General features: G+C 36.1%; 2 protein-coding genes across 4 annotated transcripts in view; one reads left to right on the top strand and one right to left on the bottom strand.

The window, feature by feature from the left end:
• Window positions 1-2784: 2784 nt before the first annotated feature.
• PLRG1 (pleiotropic regulator 1) lies at window positions 2785-18548 on the bottom strand. 3 transcript variants are annotated; one of them, XM_028104433.2, is made up of 15 exons: window positions 18440-18548; window positions 16984-17090; window positions 15812-15954; window positions 15074-15127; window positions 14171-14264; window positions 13879-13966; window positions 11325-11426; window positions 10126-10218; window positions 7887-8036; window positions 7696-7797; window positions 7071-7173; window positions 6233-6341; window positions 4933-5072; window positions 4249-4442; window positions 2785-3280 (listed from the first exon to the last, which is right to left on the bottom strand). In XM_028104433.2, the coding sequence occupies exons 1-15, from the start codon at window positions 18446-18448 to the stop codon at window positions 3221-3223; spliced, it is 1548 nt and encodes a 515-aa protein (XP_027960234.1). In that variant the 5' UTR covers window positions 18449-18548; the 3' UTR covers window positions 2785-3220. The 3 variants fall into 3 exon arrangements, with proteins under 3 accessions (XP_027960234.1, XP_087877144.1, XP_087877143.1); XM_088021018.1 differs by lacking the exon at window positions 18440-18548 and adding an exon at window positions 16621-16696 and having other exon boundaries at window positions 16984-17008; XM_088021017.1 differs by lacking the exons at window positions 16984-17090; window positions 18440-18548 and adding an exon at window positions 16625-16687.
• Window positions 18447-22533, top strand: part of FGB (fibrinogen beta chain) — a 17732-nt gene continuing 13645 nt past the window's right edge. The window contains exon 1 of the mRNA XM_028104374.2: window positions 18447-18655. Within this exon, the coding sequence (XP_027960175.2) occupies window positions 18447-18655 (209 nt within the window). The remainder of the gene's footprint in view (window positions 18656-22533) is intronic.

The following is a 22533-nucleotide window of genomic DNA, read 5'->3' as shown; positions in this document are numbered from 1 at the left end:
AACAACTTATTGTAGGGTAGAGTAGTTGTATTTAATCAAGTTTTAAAAATATCCATCTGTTCCTATGGTAATAGGTTTGTTTTTAATGAAGCATGGATTTCAATTTATATTAAAATGCCCCTTTACCATCTATGAAGATGCTTTTTCTCCTCATATAAACCAATATGGTGAATTATATTACTTCCTAATAATGAAACTTCCTTGCACTTTTAAATTTCACTTAGATGAGTGATGCTTGATTCTTTGCTGATTTTCCCACCAATATTCACAAGCAAGATGAAATTATTTCATTTGTGCATCATTGGACTTGGATATTTTTATATACTCAAATTTTAAAACACATAAAAGCTTTACCTGGATCCTATAAAAATTTATAGTGCATTGAAATTAGAATCCACTTTGAAATTTAACGCACTTAAGTGATATGTGCGGGTGGTAGTGGTAGGGGTTAATTCCTCTATGAACTATTTCATCTAGGATACTTAACCCATTTAGGTTTTCTGTATCTTCTGGAATCTGCCATATATTTTTCTTTAAAATTAACCACTTTATTTTGCTTTTTAAATATAATGGCATGGAATTGGACGTAATTGTCTCCCCCCCTTTTGTTTTTGTTAGGGTATTAATGATTCTTGTATTTGTTTCTTAATTGGCTTATCTAGTTTCTTTTTGTACACACACACAAAATCACTATTCAGGCTTACTCTGTATCTTCATTTTTTTTTTTTTATTGCATTAATTTATTTCCTGTCAACTCCTTCATACTACTTAAATTTCTTCCATTGCTCTAAGAACAATGTTTAACACATTTGACTATTTTTGGACTGGAGTCCCTTGAAAGAATCAGAAGTGAGGAACATAGTAAGTTATGAAAACTCAGGGAATTTGGCTATGAAATGGATAGAGAAGCGTGTACTTAGAGGGGAACATTAGGTCTAGTGATACTGTACACTTGGAATTCTTTTTAGGTGGGTAGAGTTCATCTTTTTGCAACAGGAGGCAGATGGCATGGACTGTCCAAAATATGTATGCGGTCACTGTTAATGGCCCACTTGAGGTATGTGGTCATAAATCAAAAATGAGTCCAGTTAGCACAGCTGTTTTCCTTTGGTAACATTCTACAGCTTGGGTATAAATAAGACAGGCACAGTAGGAGACTCAGGCTTGTCTTGGGTCGGGGTTCTGTCAAGTAGGTTTAAAAAAAAGAAAGTGCATTTATGAAATTCTGCCTATAATCCCGTGGGGTTCATCAACATGTAGTAGATGCAGTTTTTGTAAGATAATCCAAGACCATAATACAAAACAGTATGAAGCAGGGAAATGGGTTTCTTAAATGCTCCTCAGAATTTGATACTTGTGTATCAGTAACCAACCGCTGAAGCTTTGCTAGGCAGGATAAGAAAAGCTATCTTTCTCACCTCCTTGTACCAGCAGTAATTTCTTGTTGGCCTTTGGGGATGGGACCCTATTCGCCTCTATTTTTCTCCTGTTAGGAGGTATATGAGAATCTCTCAGGGATGCAAGTGTAGTGGATTTCTTTATTTAAGTTTACAAAATACATGCTTATAGAAAATTAAAACATTATAGAAATATATAAAGCCAATCATGAAAGTTCTCCCGCAATTTTACTCCCTCACAAAGCCACTGGTAACTATGTGGTATTACTATTCCATTATTTTTTAATAGCATTAACAAGTTATTCTACAAAAAATGCTTCCACAGCTTTTTTTTTACCTAAGAGTAAAGTTTGGACGTCGTATAAGTCCAGACATTTCTCACTCTTAATGGATAGCAATAAATTGCATGAAGGTACCATAATCTATTAAACCATCCCTTAATGATAGGACATCTGAGCCAGTTTTAATAATTAAAGAACAAAGGTGCAGTAAACTTGCTTGTGTACATTTGTCAGATTATTCCTATTAGGCAATTTCCTAATCTTTTTAATGAAGAATTAGCCGAATTCAATATATTCTGAAAAAACCCTCTCCTAAAGGTTATAAACTTACACTCCCACCTTCAGCATGCAAGATGGGATACTGGTATACTTCAGAAATGCTTATTCAAAATTATGGCGCAATTTTTTTATTTTGAAAAAAAAATCTATCAATTGTTCTTGTGTGTTTTCTAACTACAGAAAGTGAAGGTGGACACATTTTCTTGACTGATGGGGTATCAGGATCCTAAGAGCAGGGTTTCGAAAACTCGTATTTACCACAAGGAATAGGTATCAGCAACTTAAATACCACTGTTCCAGAAACACTTTTCCTGCAGCGCTTGCTTGCCATAGCTGCAAATACCTCCACTGGTATCTCATTAATCCCTCCAGGTTTTGATACCTCTATTGGTATCCTACTGCTTGGGGAATAAATCCAAACTCCAAATGAGCTTTCTCCACCACCAACCAGCTGTACTCATCACTCAACCACAGCAGACGATTCTTTGCTCCTAGAACACATCCCAGTTTCACAGGTCTGGTTTCATTCACTGTTATGCCTCATCCTAGGTATCAATACCAGTTTCCCTCTCTGCCCTCTCAAGGCTCAGCTCAAATACCCCGGACTCTATGAAGTCTTCCACAGCACTCTCTGGAAAAAAGCGATAGTCTTTTCCTCTGTGCTACTCTGGCTATTTGCCTTCATTTCTATTACAGCATTCCTATAATAAGCTACTAGAGTCTTGGAGGACATACATCTTATACTTGGCTATCTCCTGAACAGTATCCAGTGCAGAACTTTGTAGAACATGCACTCAAAAACTGTTTGTGGAATAAACATACATAAGTAAGACTTCAAATCCTTTAATCCGCAATTATGAGTCACAGATACTAGTTCTTAAAGGACTAAAACAAAAACAACCCCCCCAAAATGCAACTGCTCCCCTTGAAACAAGTCATTATAGTATGCAGTTTTGTAAGTGTTTTTTAAAAAGGTGTCTTTTAATAAAACTGTCAATTCTATCTTTAGAATAGTCATGTTCAACAAACCTACATATGCTTGATATCTGCATCTTACTTCCTAGGATCTCTATTTATTTTGGAAATAATAACACGAAGGGGCAGTTTATTGTAAAGTATGAAGCAGGAATCATTTAAGCATGTGAGTTTCTGCTTTATATTCCTAGCCAGAGTACAAAATGACTGGATATCATCAACACCAAGCTTTTTTTTAAAAAAAAAAAAAAAAAAAAAAAGGGGAGCCACCATGAAGATAATGCCATATTAAAATCTCTTTCTCTTGATAATTTCTGGCTTCCAGCTGACTGGATGAGTTTCTTCTGTCTGGAAATAGAAAAATTAAAGAAGTTAAAACAAAGTATTATTAATTTGCTTTATATTAACAACTCTCTTCCTAACAAAAATACGGCATCTATTCTAAATTATATTGGTTGGCATTACATATTTAGTTCTTTAACAATTTTAGGAATAGCTGACAAACTCTTGACATCATCTGAACCTAATAAAGGATGAATGGGTTCACTACAAATTCAGTTCATGGTTTTTCAGCTCTAATAAAATTGCTATTTAGGTATTCTAGTAATACCAAAGCTTATGATTTTAAAGTTAATTTGCATAGCAATTTATTTGTTTGTGGTTATTCTTGATGTAAGATTTTCCCAATAATTATAGTAAGGCTAAAATTAAAACAGTCTGTGGATTCGCTGGCATCAATGAAACCAATACAGAAATCTATGAGCAGACATTACTCGAGATGATAAATACTTTAATACTATAAAGATTATTTTCCCTTCTGATAATTTTTTTAAATTTTTTTTATGTTATGTTAATCACCATACATCATTAGTTTTTCATGTAGTGTTCCATGATTCATTGTTTGCGTATAACACCCAGTGCTCCATTCAATACGTGCCCTCTTTAATACCCATCACCAGGCTAACCCATCCCTCCACCCCCCTCCCCTCTAGAACCCTCAGTTTGTTTCTCAGACTCCAATTTCCCCCCTTCATTTTTCCCTTCCTGTTATTTTTTTTTTAACATATAATGTATTATTTGTTTCAGAGGTACAGGTCTGTGATTCAACAGTCTTACACAATTCACAGCGCTCACCATAGCACACACCCTCCCCAATGTCTATCACCCAGCCACCCCATCCCTCCCACCCCCCACCACTCCAGCAACCTTCAGTTTGTTTCCTGAGATTAAGAATTACTTTAAAACGAGAAAGCACTTGCAAAACTGGTATGGTTGATTTATTTTACTTCAAAATGTATGTGAAATAGAAAACTTACTGCTGTATCATCCTCTTTATACACTTTAATGGTTTTATCAGCTTCAGCTGTTAGTAACCGACTTTCAGACTGATCAAAAGCACAAGCAAATATTCCTGATTCACTGTCCAAAGATCCAGGCTGCACAGCTGCATGAACTCTCTGGAAATTGTAGCCAGTTCTCCAGTCCCAAAGATGCATAGTGCCATTATCAGCTTAAAGGAAAAAATCTAATTAAACGTGGTAGCCTTTCAAAAACAATTCAGCTTGGCAAACATTTAAGCACCATCCATGAGTCAAGCACCGTGACCATAAAGACTAAAGTTAGATGACACAGGCACTCAAGCTTCTCTTAGTGTTGGTTTGTCTACTTTCATTTGTGTCTAATTCAGAATTTATTATACAGCTCAAAAAGCACCACAAAATGCGATCTAGTTCTGGAATACACAACCAAAATTTAGGTAATTCTCAGCATGAATACATTAGATTTATCATGTGGGAACTCAAAGAAGACTAAACCATGAAATATGCTACATGTATTACAAACATGCATGAACACACATAGGAACAACCAAATACACATTAATCAGGCAAGTTGTGCTGTAATACTTAGGTGGGATGGCTTAGAAATTTTACAAATGTTCACTCATTTACAAAAAGAAAAAAAATGACTAAAACACATTTATTATTCAAATGTTGTTTTACCTCCAGAAACAAGCACTCCATCAGAATTCACTGTCAACGTGTTAATAATAGCATTATGACCAGAAAGATTTTGAATAAAACTTCCATCAGGGAATTTCCACTGTTTTATATTATCTGGAGAGCCAGATGCAAATGTGTAACTGAAATAAGATGAAAAAGAATTCGTGATTAAGTAAACCAAGCTAAATAAAATGGTGAATTCAAAAAAGCTTTTTATGGTTGTATTCTACATGTGTACTTATGGATCTATAGAGATGCAGCAAAATATTATTGTCGTACCAAGAGGTAAAAACACAAAGACATTTGTTCCAAGTCAAATCAGATCTTCAGATTATTTTAAATGTATTTTAAGTCCAAGATTAATGTTTCTCATTTCCCCAATGCTCTCTACTAAGCTAAAGCCACAAATGTACAAGCCCTTAAATTCACATTAAGGACAAGGGGTTATGAAACTATTCTGGACAGAGAAAGAGAGGGAGAAAAGGGAAGAAACAGAGGGCAAGAGGAAGAGAGAGAAAAAGGAAGTAAACAAGGGGCGTCTGGGTGGTTCAGTCGGTTAAGCGTCTGCCTTCGGCTCAGGTCATGATCCCAGGGTCCTGGGATCGAACCCCGCATCGGGTTCCCTGCTCAGCGGGAAGCCTTTCTCCCTCTGCCACTCCCCCTGCTTGTGTTCCCTCTCTCTCTCTCGCTGTGTCTCTGACAAATAAATAAGTAAAATCTTTAAAAAAAAAAAAAGTGAACGAGAGGAACAAAGGGAGTGAGGAAGACAGAAAAATGGAGGAAGAAGGAAATAATGGATAAGGGGGAAAGGGAGGACAGAAAAAAATATCAATGTGACCAGAAAAGGGTCAGGGTGATGTGATTTAACCAACAGGTTGTGATCTTACGCTCCACTTCTATGGACACCCTGATTATAATGTTCAGGGTTCCTACTACTTTTTTTTCTATGTATACTAACTTCCTCTTTAAGAGTTAAACTATTCTATGTAGATCTCAGTATCCAAAAGCATTTCTGTCAAACACTAAATCCATCTTCTATTAGCCTCTACTTTGATACGCAGTTCTTAGCCATATTGTCTCATCTGACACTATCATTTTTCACCTTGTGGAAAATTTTCCTCATCATATATAGGTCATGAAGCAAAATACTACATAGGAAAAAAGTGAAAGAAATACATGTTCGTAAGTGGCACAGGCCTGGAAATGACAATGGCTAAACGACTACCAAAGTAGCACTGTTAGTATTTCCATACTTATTCTAAAAATGGAAGAAAAAAGAGAAGCTAATTAATACACTTACTGCCTTGGATGTAAAACCACAGCCCTGACTGATTTTTTGTGATTTGTTAATGTGACTCTTGTTTTTCCAGCCACCAAGTCCCATAATCGTATTGTAGTATCATGGCTTCCTATAATGAAAACACACATCCACAAAATGTAGATCAGGAAAAATAATGCAAAAATCAAACATAAAAATATATGAATCAGTCTTCCATAGACACATACATACTAAATGAAAGTCATACTAACTCCTGGCTCATTACTTTACAGCTCCAAACTTTTAGGTTGGTTTTAAATTTAATGCTAAAAAAATGCAGTAAATGCTTGAAGCACTATCAACTGAACAGCTAGAATAAGTGCAATTAACAAATACAGCAAATACATGATGTTACCCCTCATGGAGCGGAAGGAAAAAAACAAACGATTTTTAATTAACAAAATGCATCAAATGAAGAAATTATTTTCTACTCGTAAGGTCTATTATTAATCTTAACATTAGCAAAACAAGACTCAAACCAGCTCTAAAGATTATTGGTCTCTGGGTATTTTGTCTTTTGGCTTCAGTTTCCTAGACAGTAATTCTGTTACTATTAAACAATGTCTGAATCTATCTAACAGCACCATTTTCTAGTCAGACATTACATGATATTGGGTATGACATATTCTGTGATACATAAAGAGTACGAGATAAAAACAATCAAATGAAATGTTACCATAGTAAATTTCAAATGCACACAGAAACAATGTACCTCTGCAACAAAGCAAGAGTCACTGGTGAATATGAAAAGTGTATGTTATGATTTTACATAATGCATTCTGATCAAATACACTGTAAACTTAGAAAGTATCAATCATACCAGTAATAATCTGTGGTTCTGCAGCTTGACACCTCACCGTAGCAACTGCATTTGTATGGCCGGATAACGTATGTACACTGGCTTTAGTTCTCACATCCCAAATCTATAAAAACACAAGGGACATACTGTCAGGGACAACAGGTATTCATATCTCAGGCAGGTAACTAGACCAATTCAAAGGTGCGAATTTACCAGACAACTGTGCCTGAATAGAATGAAAAATCGTTTCAAAGAAAGATAATGACCTGTAAGCTGGATGGGCAATATAGATAGGCAGCTAACAGGAAAAAAAAACCCTAAAAGATCAGGGTGCTGAAAGTATAAGAATGGGTATAATGAGACTACTAAAGGAAACAGCTAATGGAAACTGTTGCAGTGATGGAATGGAACTTGTGAGTGTCCCATTTCAGAGGCAGGATATTCCCAATAATAAACATGATGAGGCCACAGAACTGAAAATGAAGGTGGAAAAACATAGGAGTCAAGAAACTGAGGGATAGGGCTACTGCTGGTCAAGGCAACTATCTTGAATTCTCTAACAAATAACATATGACTCCATGATCAAATACGCATAGTGTAAGATGCAATATATTTACAAAGAAACACAAAGTTCTATTCCATTTACCCGTGCAGTTGAATCCCGACTACAGGTTACCAGCACATCAATTGTTGGGTGCAAATCCAAACCATACACTGCACTTAGATGTCCATGATAGTGCCTTATAACCTAAAAATAAAGCAGAAAAGTTAAAATCTCTATAATTATAAAGGAAAATGGTGGTTCATAATGTTTTAAACCCTTAACTCCAAGCTTACCTTATTATATTCAAGATCCCAGCATTTGACTTGTTTGTCTTCTCCACAGGAGAACAGGTAAGGGCTCCGCGTGCTTACTATCACACCACGCACTGTACTAATGTGCCCGGTTAATGACAGTTTTAATTTGCCACTAGCCAAGTCCCAGATCTGCAATCAAAGATTATTTAATTTTTCTTCTTAATTATCCCAAAGCAAATATTTAGATTCTGAACGTTAAAATTAAATATTCAAAAATTGAAAGTTATAAACATATAAAACTTTAAAAATGTGCAAAATAATCTCCCACCAATTTCCTCCCTTGTTAAGCAGGGGAAAATAGAATTAAAAAGCACGTTCAAACTGGGAAAATATTTGCAGTAAGTGACAAAATCTTAACATATAAAAGGATATCACAGATAAAGTATGAATACTATATTAACTTAGGCAAGAATGGCAACTTAGAAAAAAAACAAAAAAACAAAACCCTACAGAAACAACCTAAATGTCCATCAGAAGATGAACGGATAGAAAAAATGTGTCTATATATATCTATGTACACACACACGGACTATCATTCAGCCATGAAAAAGAATGGAATCTTGCCATTTACAACAATATGGGTGAACCTCAAGTGCATTATATGCTGTGGGAAGTAAGTCAGAACAAGAAAGACACATACTATGTGATTTCACTGATAAGTGAACTCTAAAAACAAATAAACAAAAAAACCCAAGCTCACAGATACAGAGAACAGATCAATGGTTGCCAGAGGTGGGGGTGGGGAGTGGGTGAAATGGGTAAAGAGTCAAAGATGCAAACTTCCAGTTACAAAATAAGTCAGTCGTGGGGATATAATGTTCAGCATGGCAATTATAGTTAATAATACTGCACTGCATATCTAAAAGTTGTTGAGAGTAGATCTTAAAATTCTCACTATAAGGAAAAAAAATTCTGTAACTATGTATGGTGACATGTTAACTAGATTTGTTGTGGTGATTTCACAACATATACAAATATTGTATCATTATGCTGTACACCTAAAACTTATAATATTGTATACAATTATACCTCAATAAAAAAATATATACATGTTGAAAAAACCTAAGAACAGCTTTATTAGGTATCAAAAAGTTCAACCCCACTAGAAATTTTTTATCGACAGTTTTTAAAAGATTAGATAACCATTTCCACTTAACACGTTAGTAGATATTTTGAAAGATACACAATCAGTGTGTTGAAAAGGATCCTCTCATACACTGCAAATTATCAATTCACCCATTTTGGAAAATAATTTGTACTTTGGGTGTGAACTTCAAAAATGTTTGACCCATTAATTCCATTTCTGGGAATCTGTCATAACAAAATAATTTAAAATACAGCAAAAAGCTTTAAGCACAAAATTACAGCATTGTGATAGTGAAAATCAAGAAACTAAAAACTTCGATGTATAACAATAGGAAGATTACAGAATATCTAAATGATATATCATGAAACCATTTTTAAAAAGTTCATTTTTTCACAAAAATATGCCTCTGATATATTAAGTGGAAAAAAAGCAGAGTACAAAATCACGTATCAATCATGATTTTTTATTTATGTATTTTTTTAATATTTGAGAGAGTGTGTGCGCACGGGGGAGGGGTGGGTGGAGCAAAGGGAGGAGAGAGTCTCAAGCAGATTCGTGCTGAGTAAGGAGCCTGATGTAGGGCCTGATCTCACAATCCTGAGATTGGGAACTAAGCTGAAACCAAGAGTTGGTTGCTTAGCTGACTGAGTCACCCAGGCGTCCCATCATGATTTTTTTAAAGATACACATTTAATCACACAGGAAAAAAGCTCAGATGGAAATGTAATGACACATATGCACAGAAATAAATACTAAAAAGAAATTCGTTCAAATTATCTGAGTGTTGGATTCTGTATGGGTTTGTTTTCTTTTATACTTCTCTATATTTTCCACATTTTTTAATATATAAGCATGCTTGAATTCTGCAATCAGAGGAGAAAAAAACTTAAATATCAAGGAATCAGTGGTAGGTAGTCAGTATGTACTGTTTGGAAAAACCTGTTATTTAAATACCACTTTCCAAACATATTTATTTGGAACACCGAACTGATAAAGAAAGTAAGTTTTACTCCATATTCAGGTCTAAGAAATCAGAGGAACTCCAACAGCAACTCCCACCTAGGAAAATAAGATTAAATTTATGTAGCAAATAAAAAGTCGTAAATTTTTTTTCTTCCTCCTTCCTATTACCTTTATAGTTCTGTCAGCAGATCCAGTTACAAACCACTGATTTCCAGGTTCTACAGCAATACAGCGAACCCAGCCAAGATGCCCACTGATCACCTGTATAAAACAAAAGGTAGAATGGGTAGACTCAACACATAAGTTAGAGTTTATTCAATTTCAATTTATGACACAGAAGTCAAGTTTGAATAGCCCCTCCTCATATCTTCAAATTAATTTATAAAATTATTTGACAATTAGGTTTTAGATTATAAATACTACCTTCAATCAGTAAATAGATACACACAAACTATGACATAGCTATACAATGGACTATTACTCAGCAATAAAGAGGAATATATTAATACATGCAACAACTTGGAGGACTCTCAAAGGCATTAAGCTGAAGGAAGTCAGTCTCAAAAGGTACATACTGTGTAATCCCATTATATAACAAAATTGAAAAAAACACAACTATAGTATGGAAAACAGGTGAACAGTTGCCAGGGGTACGGAAAGGTATGACTACAAAATAATAGCACAGGAGTGTTTTTTGAGTTGATGGAACTTCTATATACTGATTGTGGCAGTGATTACCCGAAGTTATACATCTATTAAAATTTATTAGGTCTGTACACCAAAAGAAAGTCTATTTTAGTGTATAACTAGAGAACTAAAATTCAATGTATATATTAAATTATGTGTAGCTATGTTTTCCCTACCATATACATTTCATTTTAGATCTGGTACATTTTGAATGATTTTAATTTAATACAATTGAAAAGATAATCAATAGGGACAAAGAAATATCGTTACATGTTGTTCTTCCTCCTGGCTTTCATATTAAGTACTGCAAACACTTAGAAAATTTATTTCATCTATTCTCCACGTCTTAATAGCTTTCTGTCAACATTTTATACTGTATTCTATAGTATATATATATATGTAGTATGGTAGTATACTATAATATGGTATAATAGTATATATATGTATACAGTATATATATATACATATATATATATATATATGCATATATGTACATGGTTTTTACTTAAAGAAGTCTCCTTCCTAAGATGTCTTTTAAGATTGTGCCTAAAACCTTCCCCCATCCCATCTCAGATCGGTTCTCATGTTCACTCCTTTTCTTCCTTATTCTGTTCCTGAGCTCTTGGTAAGTGGAAAGCAATCATCATTCATGCCGTGGAGTAACATACAGATTCACTCACCCTGTAGAGTTTCCATGGTGGGTGCCACTGGGGTTTCGGCATTGTAGGGGCTTTTTTAGCCATCAGTGCAGAGTTCTTGGCATTGCCAGCCTCCATAACGGCCTAGATAGAGAACAGATTACATTATCATTAAAGACATATCTAACATGTCATGTTCATTCAAAAAAGAAAAATTCAAAAAGGGGATTTATAAGTTTTTTTTCCTTAATTGAAGAGGAAAAGCCAAAATAGTTGCATAAATAGAAAATGATGTCATAACTGAGACTTCTAATCAGAACTGTATTTTCCGTATGTTAATTTTAATTTTAAAAAATTTTAATTTAATTTTAAAAATCTCAGAGGCAGAATATTAAAGTTAAGAGCACATATCACTGTGTATGGGTTCATGAACACTGCTCTGCTAATTAATAGCTAACTGGCTTTAGGCAAAAATTATATAACCTCTGTGCCTGCTTTGTAAAATGGAAAGAACAGTGCCTATCTCAGACAGTTACTGTGAAAATAGTGTTACTACTCTGTAGATGCTCTGTGTAAGCTCCTATTATTATTTGAGTAATTGTAATTGGATTAATGTCATTGCCTTTCATTGTTGTATTTTAACATTATCGACTTAATAGCAAAAAGAGAAACTCTCTTCCAAAAAATATTTAATATTTTATTTTTTAAATTTAAATTCAATTCATTAACATATAGTTTATTATTAGTTTCAGAGGTAGAGTTCAGTGATTCATCAGTCTTATATAACACCCAGTGCTCATTACATCACATGCCCTCCTTAATGCCCATCACCCAGTTACCCTATCCCCCCACCCCCCTCCCACAACCCTCAGTTTGTTTCCTAGAGTTAAGAGTCTCTTATGGTTTGCCTCCCTCTCGGATTGCATTTTTTTATTTTTCCCTCCCTTCCCCTATGCTCCTATTTCTTAAATTCCACACATGAGTGAAATCAGAGGATAACTGTCTTTGTCTGACTTATTTCGCTCAGCATGATACGCTCTCGTTCCATCCACGTCATTGCAAATGGCAAGGTATCATTTTTTTGATGGCTGAGTAATATTCTATTGTATTTATACCATTCTTCTTTATCCATTCATCTGTTGTTGGACATCTGGGTTCTTTCCATAGTTTGGCTCTTGTGGACACTGCTGCTATCAACATTGGGATGCAGGTGCCCCTTCAGATCACTACATTTGTATCTTTCAGGTATATACCTAGTAGTGCAATTGCTGGGTCATAGGGCAGCTCTATTTTTAACTTTTTGAGGAAACTCCATACTGTTTTCCAGCTTGTATTCTCACCAACAATGTAAGAGGGTTCCCATTTCTCTACATCCTTGCCAACATCTGTTGTTTCCTGCCTGACTTGTTAATTTTAGCCATTCTGACTGGTGTGAAGTCGTATCTCATTGTGGTTTTAATTTGGATTTCCCTGATGCCGAGTGATGTTGAGAATTCTTTCATGTGTCTATTGGCCATCTGTATGTCTTCTTTGGAGAAATGTCCACTCATGTCTTCTGCCCTTTTCTTGACTGGATTATTTGTTTTGACAAATAATCAAGAGTGTTGACTTGATAAGTTCTTTATAAGATTTTGGATTCTAGCCCTTTATCTGATAAACTTCCATAAATATCTTCTCCCGTTCTGTAGATTGTCTTTTTGGTTTTGTCAACTGTTTCCTTTGCTGTGAAAACCCTTTTTATCTTAATGAAATCCCAACAGCTCATTTTTGCCTTTGTTTTCCTCGCCTTTGGAGAAGTTTAAGGACTATTTTAAAAGGTATTCCAGCCGATATACCACCTACTATGGTGAGCATCCATCCATCCACCCCAAAAATACTTAAGTCCGTAAGTTCCTACCATCAAGCAGCTTATATTACCTCCTCCTTAGGAGACAGAAAACCTGGGCAGAGATCTATGAATGAAGGCAAAAGAAGAAATGTGGTGGGAAGACCACAAATTCATTCATTTAGCCTGCAGTTACTCAAGTGACAGCATGATAAAAAAACTAGATATTTTCAGTTATTCTTTTTGTAATTACTTTCACCAGTAACATTAGCTGCCATTTACTTACAAATAGATAAACTTCCCTATTTCTAAATGTTCATTTATAAGATACTACTTCTACAGCCTGTGAATATTACATTACTAACAGCACTCAACTCAAACTGTGTAAACCAACTTAGAGTTTAAAAAAAAGAGATTTTCGTATCTAACACATACTAATACAAGTTTCACAATAGCATTCCTCGTATTTTTAATAGTGGACAATACGAGCAACATCACACTACCTATATCAAAATAAGTATTAGATACAATGTGCAACAGACACAGAATTTAGAATTTTAAATTCTAAAAATATGCAAAATCACTAGCAACTTAAATTTTAGGGCTATTAAATATTAACTGGCTCAGTCAGCTGCTATTTACTTTAATGACAAGCAAGGAAATTTTTCATTTACTTAACATTTAACCTCAGACTCTTGGGATAAAGGGAAATAAGGCAACGAGCTCCTAAAGATGGAAACCTGCAGCACGAACTGACACAGAGAAACTTACTGAAGTCATCCCTGCAGGCTGTGAACGGTCAGAAGCCCCTGGATGTCGGTATTCACCTCCAGTAGGTGCACTACGATTTGCATCAACCCTGAGGCAAAGGAAGTATCACATTCTAAGTAATTGTCTCCAGTCATGTGTTGTGCAGAACCAACTCTTTAAATTTTTGTAAGCAATGATAAAGGAAAATGTCACGTAACACATAATTATAAAGAAATCTTAAAAATGAGAAAAAAATGTAAACAACCAATTATGCTTTCAAAATCTCTGTAATTATAAGCATAATACTTCATACCTGGTCTGAGAAGAAGGTAATGCCACAGCTAAGGACTGTGCGGCTGATTCACTTGGCATTCTCTGGATCTTAGTATCTGCTGTCAAAGCAACCCCTGTTTAAAAAAATAAATAAATCAATTCCTTCTAGTAGCTATCTTTGATTTCATTTACATGGGTTTAAAATAAAATACTGGAAGAAAACATGTGATTATCTCCAGATGGTAATATTACAAAAACTTCTCTTATGTTTTGTCTTTTATTTCTAACTTTTTTATAATAAATATAACTTAAAACCACATAACTCAGATTTGACTTAATCACAAGTAGCTTGGTATTAACATACCCAAGATAGTAAATTTCTATTATCTTGGAACATTACTGTAAGCAGTTCCCAAATGTTTTCAAGAATGAATGTAAATTACTAAGCAAGAAGCACCAATTTACCTGTACTTTCAATATGGTAAATTCCATCTTCTAAAATTACTAGAACCTAGATATACTAAGATTTTTGTCCTCCACCCCATTATACTAGCCACTCCATTTATGTGCCAACTGTCTACACACACAGACATCTAGTAGACATTTCTATCATTTATACCTGCTTCTATACTAACACTTCTATCGCTTTTGTAAGTTTAGTGATAACAACACGTCTGTTTAAACTTCCATATAAGCATGTTTTAGCCTGGAGCACTCTTACTGTCTTTGAATCCCTAGCATAGCACCTGAAAAAATGTAGGTTCTTAAGAATGTTTGCTGAATGAATGCGTATGAAACTGAGTATTAATTATCATCTAAAAAGCTACACCTGGATGCCTGGCTACTGAGCTTGTCTTGCATTTTACAGGCAATTAGAATCATATTATTGGTTCATTCACGGAAACGTCTGTAAGATATTTTCAGTATGTAATAGCTCACTTACCAGGTCCTGGTGGATATGGATGTGTACCCGTCACCAAATATTCAACTTCTTGTCCTTAAAAAAGGAAGAGGAATCATCATCATCATCAATGGCAAATTTATCATATACATATAATATCTTTTAATGAATACTGAATTACCAACCGAATTTCCCAAATTTTCCCAACTAAACCCAAACCTCAGAACCAAGATATATTGATTTATGTTTTGACTTCTGAGGACCATGTACACAGCTATTTTCTTGACCATTTACTAATATGATGTTAAGAAAGCTGTATAACTGTAATGGTGTGTAGAGAGATCATCCTATCAAGTAACAACCCACTCTCTGGTTTTTCTTCCAAGTAAATGATTTCTCTGTGGAATCTTAAGATTATCTTTATTCACTGCAATGTCAGTGCTTAATATCACTTTTCTGAATGACAGCCAAAATAGATAGATGGTCTTTCCATGGGTTAGAAATTTTTCCTTTAGTCTCCACTGTGACCTTCTCTATATCCTAAGAATTTCTGCCATTATTATTCTATCACTTTTTTTTTATTTCCTATAAGAAAAAATCCACCAACCAATAATCTCAACTCACACTCCAATGAGAAAATCAACACTTCCACTATAATACCGGTATAGTTGTTCAATAGGTTATGGCTCTAATCAGTCCTTTTGGGACAGGCACTAAAACATTTCATTTTTCCGTTTTTAAAATATTAAAGTCCTGGCATTTCTGATAACACATACTCACCTTGATTGGCAGGATACTGTTTATGACCATATGAATCCGATGCATTCTGAGGACATTTCTCTTTAAAATTTTCTTTCAAAGTAGGCATATGCAACACAGGACCATACTCATTACGCAGCTTGATTGCCATTTTCCGTTTGTGACTATTTAAAAATTATGAACATAAGAATGTATCTTTGAGTGCTTTAATACATTAGCCAATGGAAATATATTCATAGATAGCCAAGAAACACAAGTACTTAAAAAGCTGTTTGCCTAATCATGTAGAAAAAATTCTATGAAGTTTTTAAAGTTAAATAGTATTTTAAAAAGCTCGAAACTTCCAAGTGCATTTCCACACTTTTGTTCACAATCCACCACATAGCATCCATTAAGTCTAAGTAACATTTTAGTTTGTTAACCAATAAATATAAAACCTTTCATGATAAATTATCCAGGGTCTGATTTAAAAATATATAGAAACTAATATATCCTTTTAAAAACCTCAAAGTCAATATACTTTCCTTCAAATGTGTAAATATAAAAGTATAGTAAAAGCTTCTATCATAACCCTTACTGGATGTATCTAAAAAGATTAATTAGAACTAACCAAAGTACTTAATCAGTCCAATATTTTTAAAAGAAATGCACTTATATTAATTTTAAGAATAGCTCACTTTATAAATTAAATATAAATGCTTGTCTTAGGAATTAAGTAGATTTTAAAAGGGTAAAGGACAAAGAAGTAACACTGCACATAATGCAATCCCAGACTGGAGCTGGAGATGTAGAACCAAAAATATGCCACCACTCAAAAATCTTCATCATACTAACGAGAAAAGATGGGAGTAGAGGTACTGGCCAGGTACAATTTCAGCTCAGCAAGGCTCTGAGAGCAGCGGGAAGCTGAAAGCACATACAAAGTGATTGATTATAAAATATTAACACCTAAAAGGGACTCTCCTAATTACTGGGTATTTATAAATGCAATTAATTAATGGGTTTTTTACTGTGAAAGACAAGGCCAAAAAAAAGTTAAATCAGCTTAAATCATGCCCAAACACTATTCATTACTGAACAGATATCCTATGTTAGTACCACTCACTAATCTTTAAAGGTCCCCCTCTCCCTGCTCTCTTCCCCCAACATTAGAAGCTTAAATATTCTAGCAACTGAAAAGGAACAATACCTACCTCTCTTCATCCAAAGGCACAGGTTTTCCATTATCAGCTACAAACATGTCATGGGTTCTCTTCAATGACCTGAACACAAGTGTGTGCACAGAATGTTTCTGTACCTCCTAGAAAGAAAGAATATAATCACATACCTAGCTACAAATTACACATACCATAACCTAAATTAAAGTCAAATTAGTTATACACTTTACATGTTTAAATATGTAAAAAGCTTTGTACCACTCACCACAGCTATTTGTAGCAAGCTAGAGAAGTCAAGTTCAGAGAAGAGGAAACTCCTCATTGGCCAGAGCCCCAGGTATACCAATTAGTCATGCCTGAGCTTAGTCATGTATTCAACAAATATTTACTGAGCTCCTACCATGTGTCTGGCAGGTACTGTGCTAGAAGCTAACAAAAGAATGATGAAAAGGCAGCCATGGTCCCAGTTCTCAAGAGAAAACAAAAATAAGCAACACATTTTGGTGATTGCTATGAAGGAAACAAGCAAGGGGCTGGGGCAGAGAAAATACTTAGGATAGTTATGAAAGATCTTTCTGAGGTGTTAGTTAAGCAGAGAGTTAGCCTTGTGCAGAATAGAGGTAAGAACAATCCAGGCAGAGAGAAAATGCCATGTACACAGGAGTCTGGTAGCTGCAATGATGGTGGGAGCTGCAAAAGAACTGTGTATGTTCCATAGGAAGGTGGACTGTGATGCTGAGATGAGGTTCCAAGGGTAGACGAAAGTCCACACCAAGGATTTTTTTTTTTTTTTTTTTTTTTTTAGATCACTGCAATAGTCTATCCTTTTGCTCTAATAACATCGGGCCAATAAAGGATTTTAAGCAGAAAAAAAATGATCAACCTACATTTTTAAACATCAATTTTCGGGGTGGGGGGAGTGAAACAAAAATGGAAGCAAGAACACCAGTAGGGAGCAAATGCACTTGCCCGGAGGGAAGATGATGTTGGTCTGAATTAAGGTGAAGACAGTGGATATGGACAAGAATCAAGAAATATTTCTAAGACGGACAAGGCTGGCTAACAGAACAGCTGATGCAAAACTTCAAAATGGCAGGTTTTCCTGGGGAAGAGCTGAAGGAAGGCACAAACTTAACACCAGAGAGGACTGCCAGTCTTTTAGGACACACAACCACTGACACTACTCTGCAGACGGTGAATTCCAGGGGTCCAGAAGCACTGCCTCCGGGGGCAATGCCGAGCGCAAGGGTCAAATAAGAACTGTAGAAATTCTCTCAGGCTTCTCGCCCCCGGGGGTAACCTCCAACTAGTGCTCCCATCCGGCCTCCCTCTATCCCTGAAAACCTTAGGAAGAGACTACCCGGCCTCGGCCAGAGAGCCTCCCTTCGCAGCCTCTACCTTCCCCAAACTCCAAACACCGTCGTTCCCCCACGCCAGCCGCCAAAAACATTCCAGATGCGAACGACCCCTCAGCGCTCAAGTGCCACTTTACCTCGACCATGATGCTGCAGTGTAACGCGCCGCTCCAGGAGACAAGAAACGCTAGTCAGCAACACAGAAATCGCCGCCACAACTGTGCAGTCCCTTCCGGAATCGAGTGCCCGGGCGCCGGATGCAACGCAATCCGCGCACGCGTACTGATCGCCCGGCGGCCTTCTGGGATCGAGGGGCGGGCCTTTTCCTTCGGGGGCGTGGCCTCGGCCCTGAAGTAGGAGGCCCATAGCACCTCTTACCCTAAGGGTCTCTTTCAGATCTCCGAGGTAGTCTTGAAATAACGTTTTCTGCCGTATTGTCAGACTTAAACAGTTTGGTTTAGGGATGTGGTTGTTTGCGCTGTGTTTCCCGAAGCTTAATCCTTTTTTTTTTTTTTTCATTGAACCTAAGGGATCAGTGCTAGGGAGGGTCTGGCGAGAGCGAATCCCGGTCAGCCCTAAAACTCTTCAATCTTTCTGTCCTCTGGGGCTCACCGCTGTGATTTATGTCGCCTGCTTCCACTACTTGGCTAAACTTGGCTGGAAGCATTCTGATGCCTTTGTAGCCTTAGCTCCTAAAGGCAATTCCACTTATACTGTCCAGTTAACACTTGTTGAAGGAATATTATAGAATAGTTTCAATGTGAGAAAGTTTGCAAAGATTTTTTTGTTTTAGCATTATATGGCAAAACCCCAAATTTATTTTACGCTGCATAGATTTTTTTTTTTAATCCCTCAAAACTGCATAATTTTTGGCCATCTCCTACTTGTCTGCTAGTTAATGTGGCGTCAACAATGCCAGAGTACAGCTTTTCAAAGCTGGTGGAAGACACAACTGAAGACTTGAGCCATTTTTATTTATACACATCCTGGTGCCAAAGTATCGGTATTTTATCTTGTTTTTTACTCAGATAAAATGCAGTTTTCTATCAATCCTGCCCCATTACTTTTCTATGTAAAAAGAAAAACTGATAGAGATGGACACTTGTAAACTTGATAGACAAACATTTCACTGACCTTGCTTGTTCCTTAACCTAATCAAATTCCACTGATCTTCTCCCCAGAGCATATAGCATATGCTTTGAGAAGGGAAAAAAATATTATCAAAAGTATAGCAATGTGAATTGATAATCTCATTAGAAATTCATTGACTTTTAATTAATCAAAAACATTAGGGTCATGTTTCTACTTGAAAATACAATTATCTTTGAATTTGAGTGTGAGCTTGGCCGACGAATTAATTTTCTGTAACAGTGGCCACTGGTGGTAGGCCTTGCAAAGAAATTCCGTAATTGTAAAAATATGTACTTGGGAAGCTATATCATATTATAACTTTCCCGTGGATATAATAACTATACAAAACAATTTGATTTTAAAAGGCAATAAAACTGTAGAAATGTAAACAAGATTCTAATATACCTATGGCAATATAATAACTGTCTAGTTGGGCCTATTAACATGTTAATCATCCTGGAAAATTTTATAAACCCAGACTCATAAAAACATTGTAATAGTTGAGGTAAATTGCACTAGATTGTGCTTCTTTTATTTTATTTTTTTAATTTTATTGTTATGTTAGTCACCATACATTACATCATTCGTTTTTGTAGTGTTCCATGATTCATTGTTTGCGTATAACACCCAGTGCTCCACGCAGAACGTGCCCTCCTTAATACCCATCACCAGGCTAACCCATCCCCCCACCCCCCTCCCCTCTAGAACCCTCAGTTTGTTTCTCAGAGTCCATAATCTCTCATGGTTTGTCTCCCCCTCCAATTTCTCGCCCTTCATTTTTCCCTTCCTGCTATCTTCTTCTTCTTCTTCTTCTTTTTTTTAACATACAATGTATTATTTGTTTCAGGGGTACAGGTCTGTGATTCATCAGTCTTACACAATTCACAGCACTCACCATAGCACATACCCTCCCCAATGTCTATCACCCAGCCACCTCCTCCCTCCCACCTCCCACCACTCCAGAAACCCTCAGTTTGTTTCCTGAGATTAAGAATTCCTCATATCAGTGAGATCATATGATACTTGTCTTTCTCTGATTGACTTATTTCGCTTAGCATAATACGCTCTAGTTCCATCCACATTGTTGCAAATGGCAAGATTTCGGGTTTTTTGTTGGCTGATTATGCTTCTTTTAAAAAAAGCTCTGTTGAATCTGTAGAATTATATTATCCACCTAAAAGTTTTAGATAGACAAATAGAGCTCAGTGACCCACCTGTGTAGCTCATGGATCTATGAATTACCTGTGTTGTATGCAAATTTTATATTTATATCAGAACCTGAGTTTTTGTTTTGTTTTTTGGTGAAAGAATCCATAGATTTCTTTGGATTCCAAAAAAGATCTAGGGCCCAGGAAAGGTTAAGAATCTCTGTCCTGTAGGATTTTAATGGACTCCTGTCTCACATTTAGGTCTTTCATCCATTTTGAGTCTGTTTTTGTGTGTGGTGTAAGGAAATGGTCCAGTTTCATTCTTCTGCATGTGGCTGTCCAATTTTCCCAACACCATTTGTTGAAGAGACATTTTTCCATTGGACATTCTTTCCTGCTTTGTCGAAGATTAGTTGATCCTAGAGTTGAGGGTCCATTTCTGGACTCTCTATTCTGTTCCATTGATCTATGTGTCTATTTTTGTGCCAGTACCATACTGTCTTGATGATGATGCTAAGCGAAATAAGTCAATCAGAGAAGGACATGTGTCATATGATCTCACTGATATGAGGAATTCTTAATCTCAGGAAACAAACTGAGGGTTGCTGGAGTGGTGGGGGGGTGGGAGGGATGGGGTGGCTGGGTGATAGACATTGGGGAGGGTATGTACTATGTTGAGCACTGTGAATTGTGTAAGACTGAAGAATCACAGACCTGTACCTCTGAAACAAATAATACATTATATGTTAACAAAAAAAAAGAAGATAGTAGGAAGGGAAAAATGAAGGGGGGGAAATCGGAGGGGGAGATGAACCATGAGAGACTATGGACTCTGAGAAACAAACTGAGGGTTCTAGTGGGGAGGGGGGTGGGGGGATGGGTTAGCCTGGTGATGGGTATTAAAGAGGGCACGTACTGAATGGGAGCACTGTTATACGCGAACGATGAATCAGGGAATACTACATCAAAAACGAATGATGTAATATATGGTGATTAACATAACATAATAAAATAAAAGTTAAAAAAAAAAAAAAGAAAGAATCTGTCCTGGAGGACATCCAGGGCTGCCTTATTTGAGCAATAGGGGTCACTGCTGCTCTTTAATAATGATAGGAGGATTTTCCCTAAGAAGGATTTTCTCTTATCTTTATAAGGATAGGAGGAGTTCACCACGTAAATTATGGTGAATAATTTATTAATGTAAATATGAAGTCTGTGTAAAACAAATAGTACAAATTTTAAGAAAGGGCCTCTCTTTTTTTAAAAAAAAGATTTCATTTATTTATTTGAGAGAGAAAGAATGAGAGACAGAGAGCATGAGAGGGGAGAGGGTCAGAGGGAGAAGCAGACTCCCTGCTCAGCAGGGAGCCTGATGCGGGACTCGATCCTGGGACTCCAGGATCACGACCTGAGCTGAAGACAGTCGCTTAACCAACTGAGCCACCCAGACACCCCAGGGCCTCTCTTTATTAATCTAGTTTTTTAACTCACCAGTATAGAGATCCCTTCATTCTCTATCAGATACTTGCATCCTTTGTTTGCCCTTAAGTAAGTGGGAGGAGGTCACATGAGTATAGATTTCAGTGTCATTTTCATCTTTTCATCAGATTTTTCATTGAAAATGTTTTCTGGTTTTTTTATACTCACAAAAAGATGGATATTATTTCTTCTTGTTACTCTCAGTTTAGAGGGTTAAATATATATAATCTCTGTAGACACTACTCTCTTTACATACAATATTCTTTAGACTTGTTTGACTCAATAAGTACTTTTCCCCATGAATTTCAGATTTTAGTTCTCCACTGATTCAAAAGGGAGGAATGGTGGACATTATCATTTCTTTTTTAATTTCTAAGGTCAGAAACAGTTAAAAAGAATACTTGGACATTTCTTCCAGGAGTTTGATCTTCGTTTATTACAATGCTAAGAATGGGCCCAAATGCTGAGGTAGT

This window comes from Eumetopias jubatus, unplaced genomic scaffold, assembly GCF_037043125.1.
Source record: "Eumetopias jubatus isolate StellerSeaLion01/CBP00866 unplaced genomic scaffold, mEumJub1_p1.0 scaffold_2, whole genome shotgun sequence".
In the NCBI taxonomy this organism is placed as follows: Eukaryota; Metazoa; Chordata; class Mammalia; order Carnivora; family Otariidae; genus Eumetopias; species Eumetopias jubatus.
This window is presented reverse-complemented; position numbering and strand designations above follow the sequence as displayed.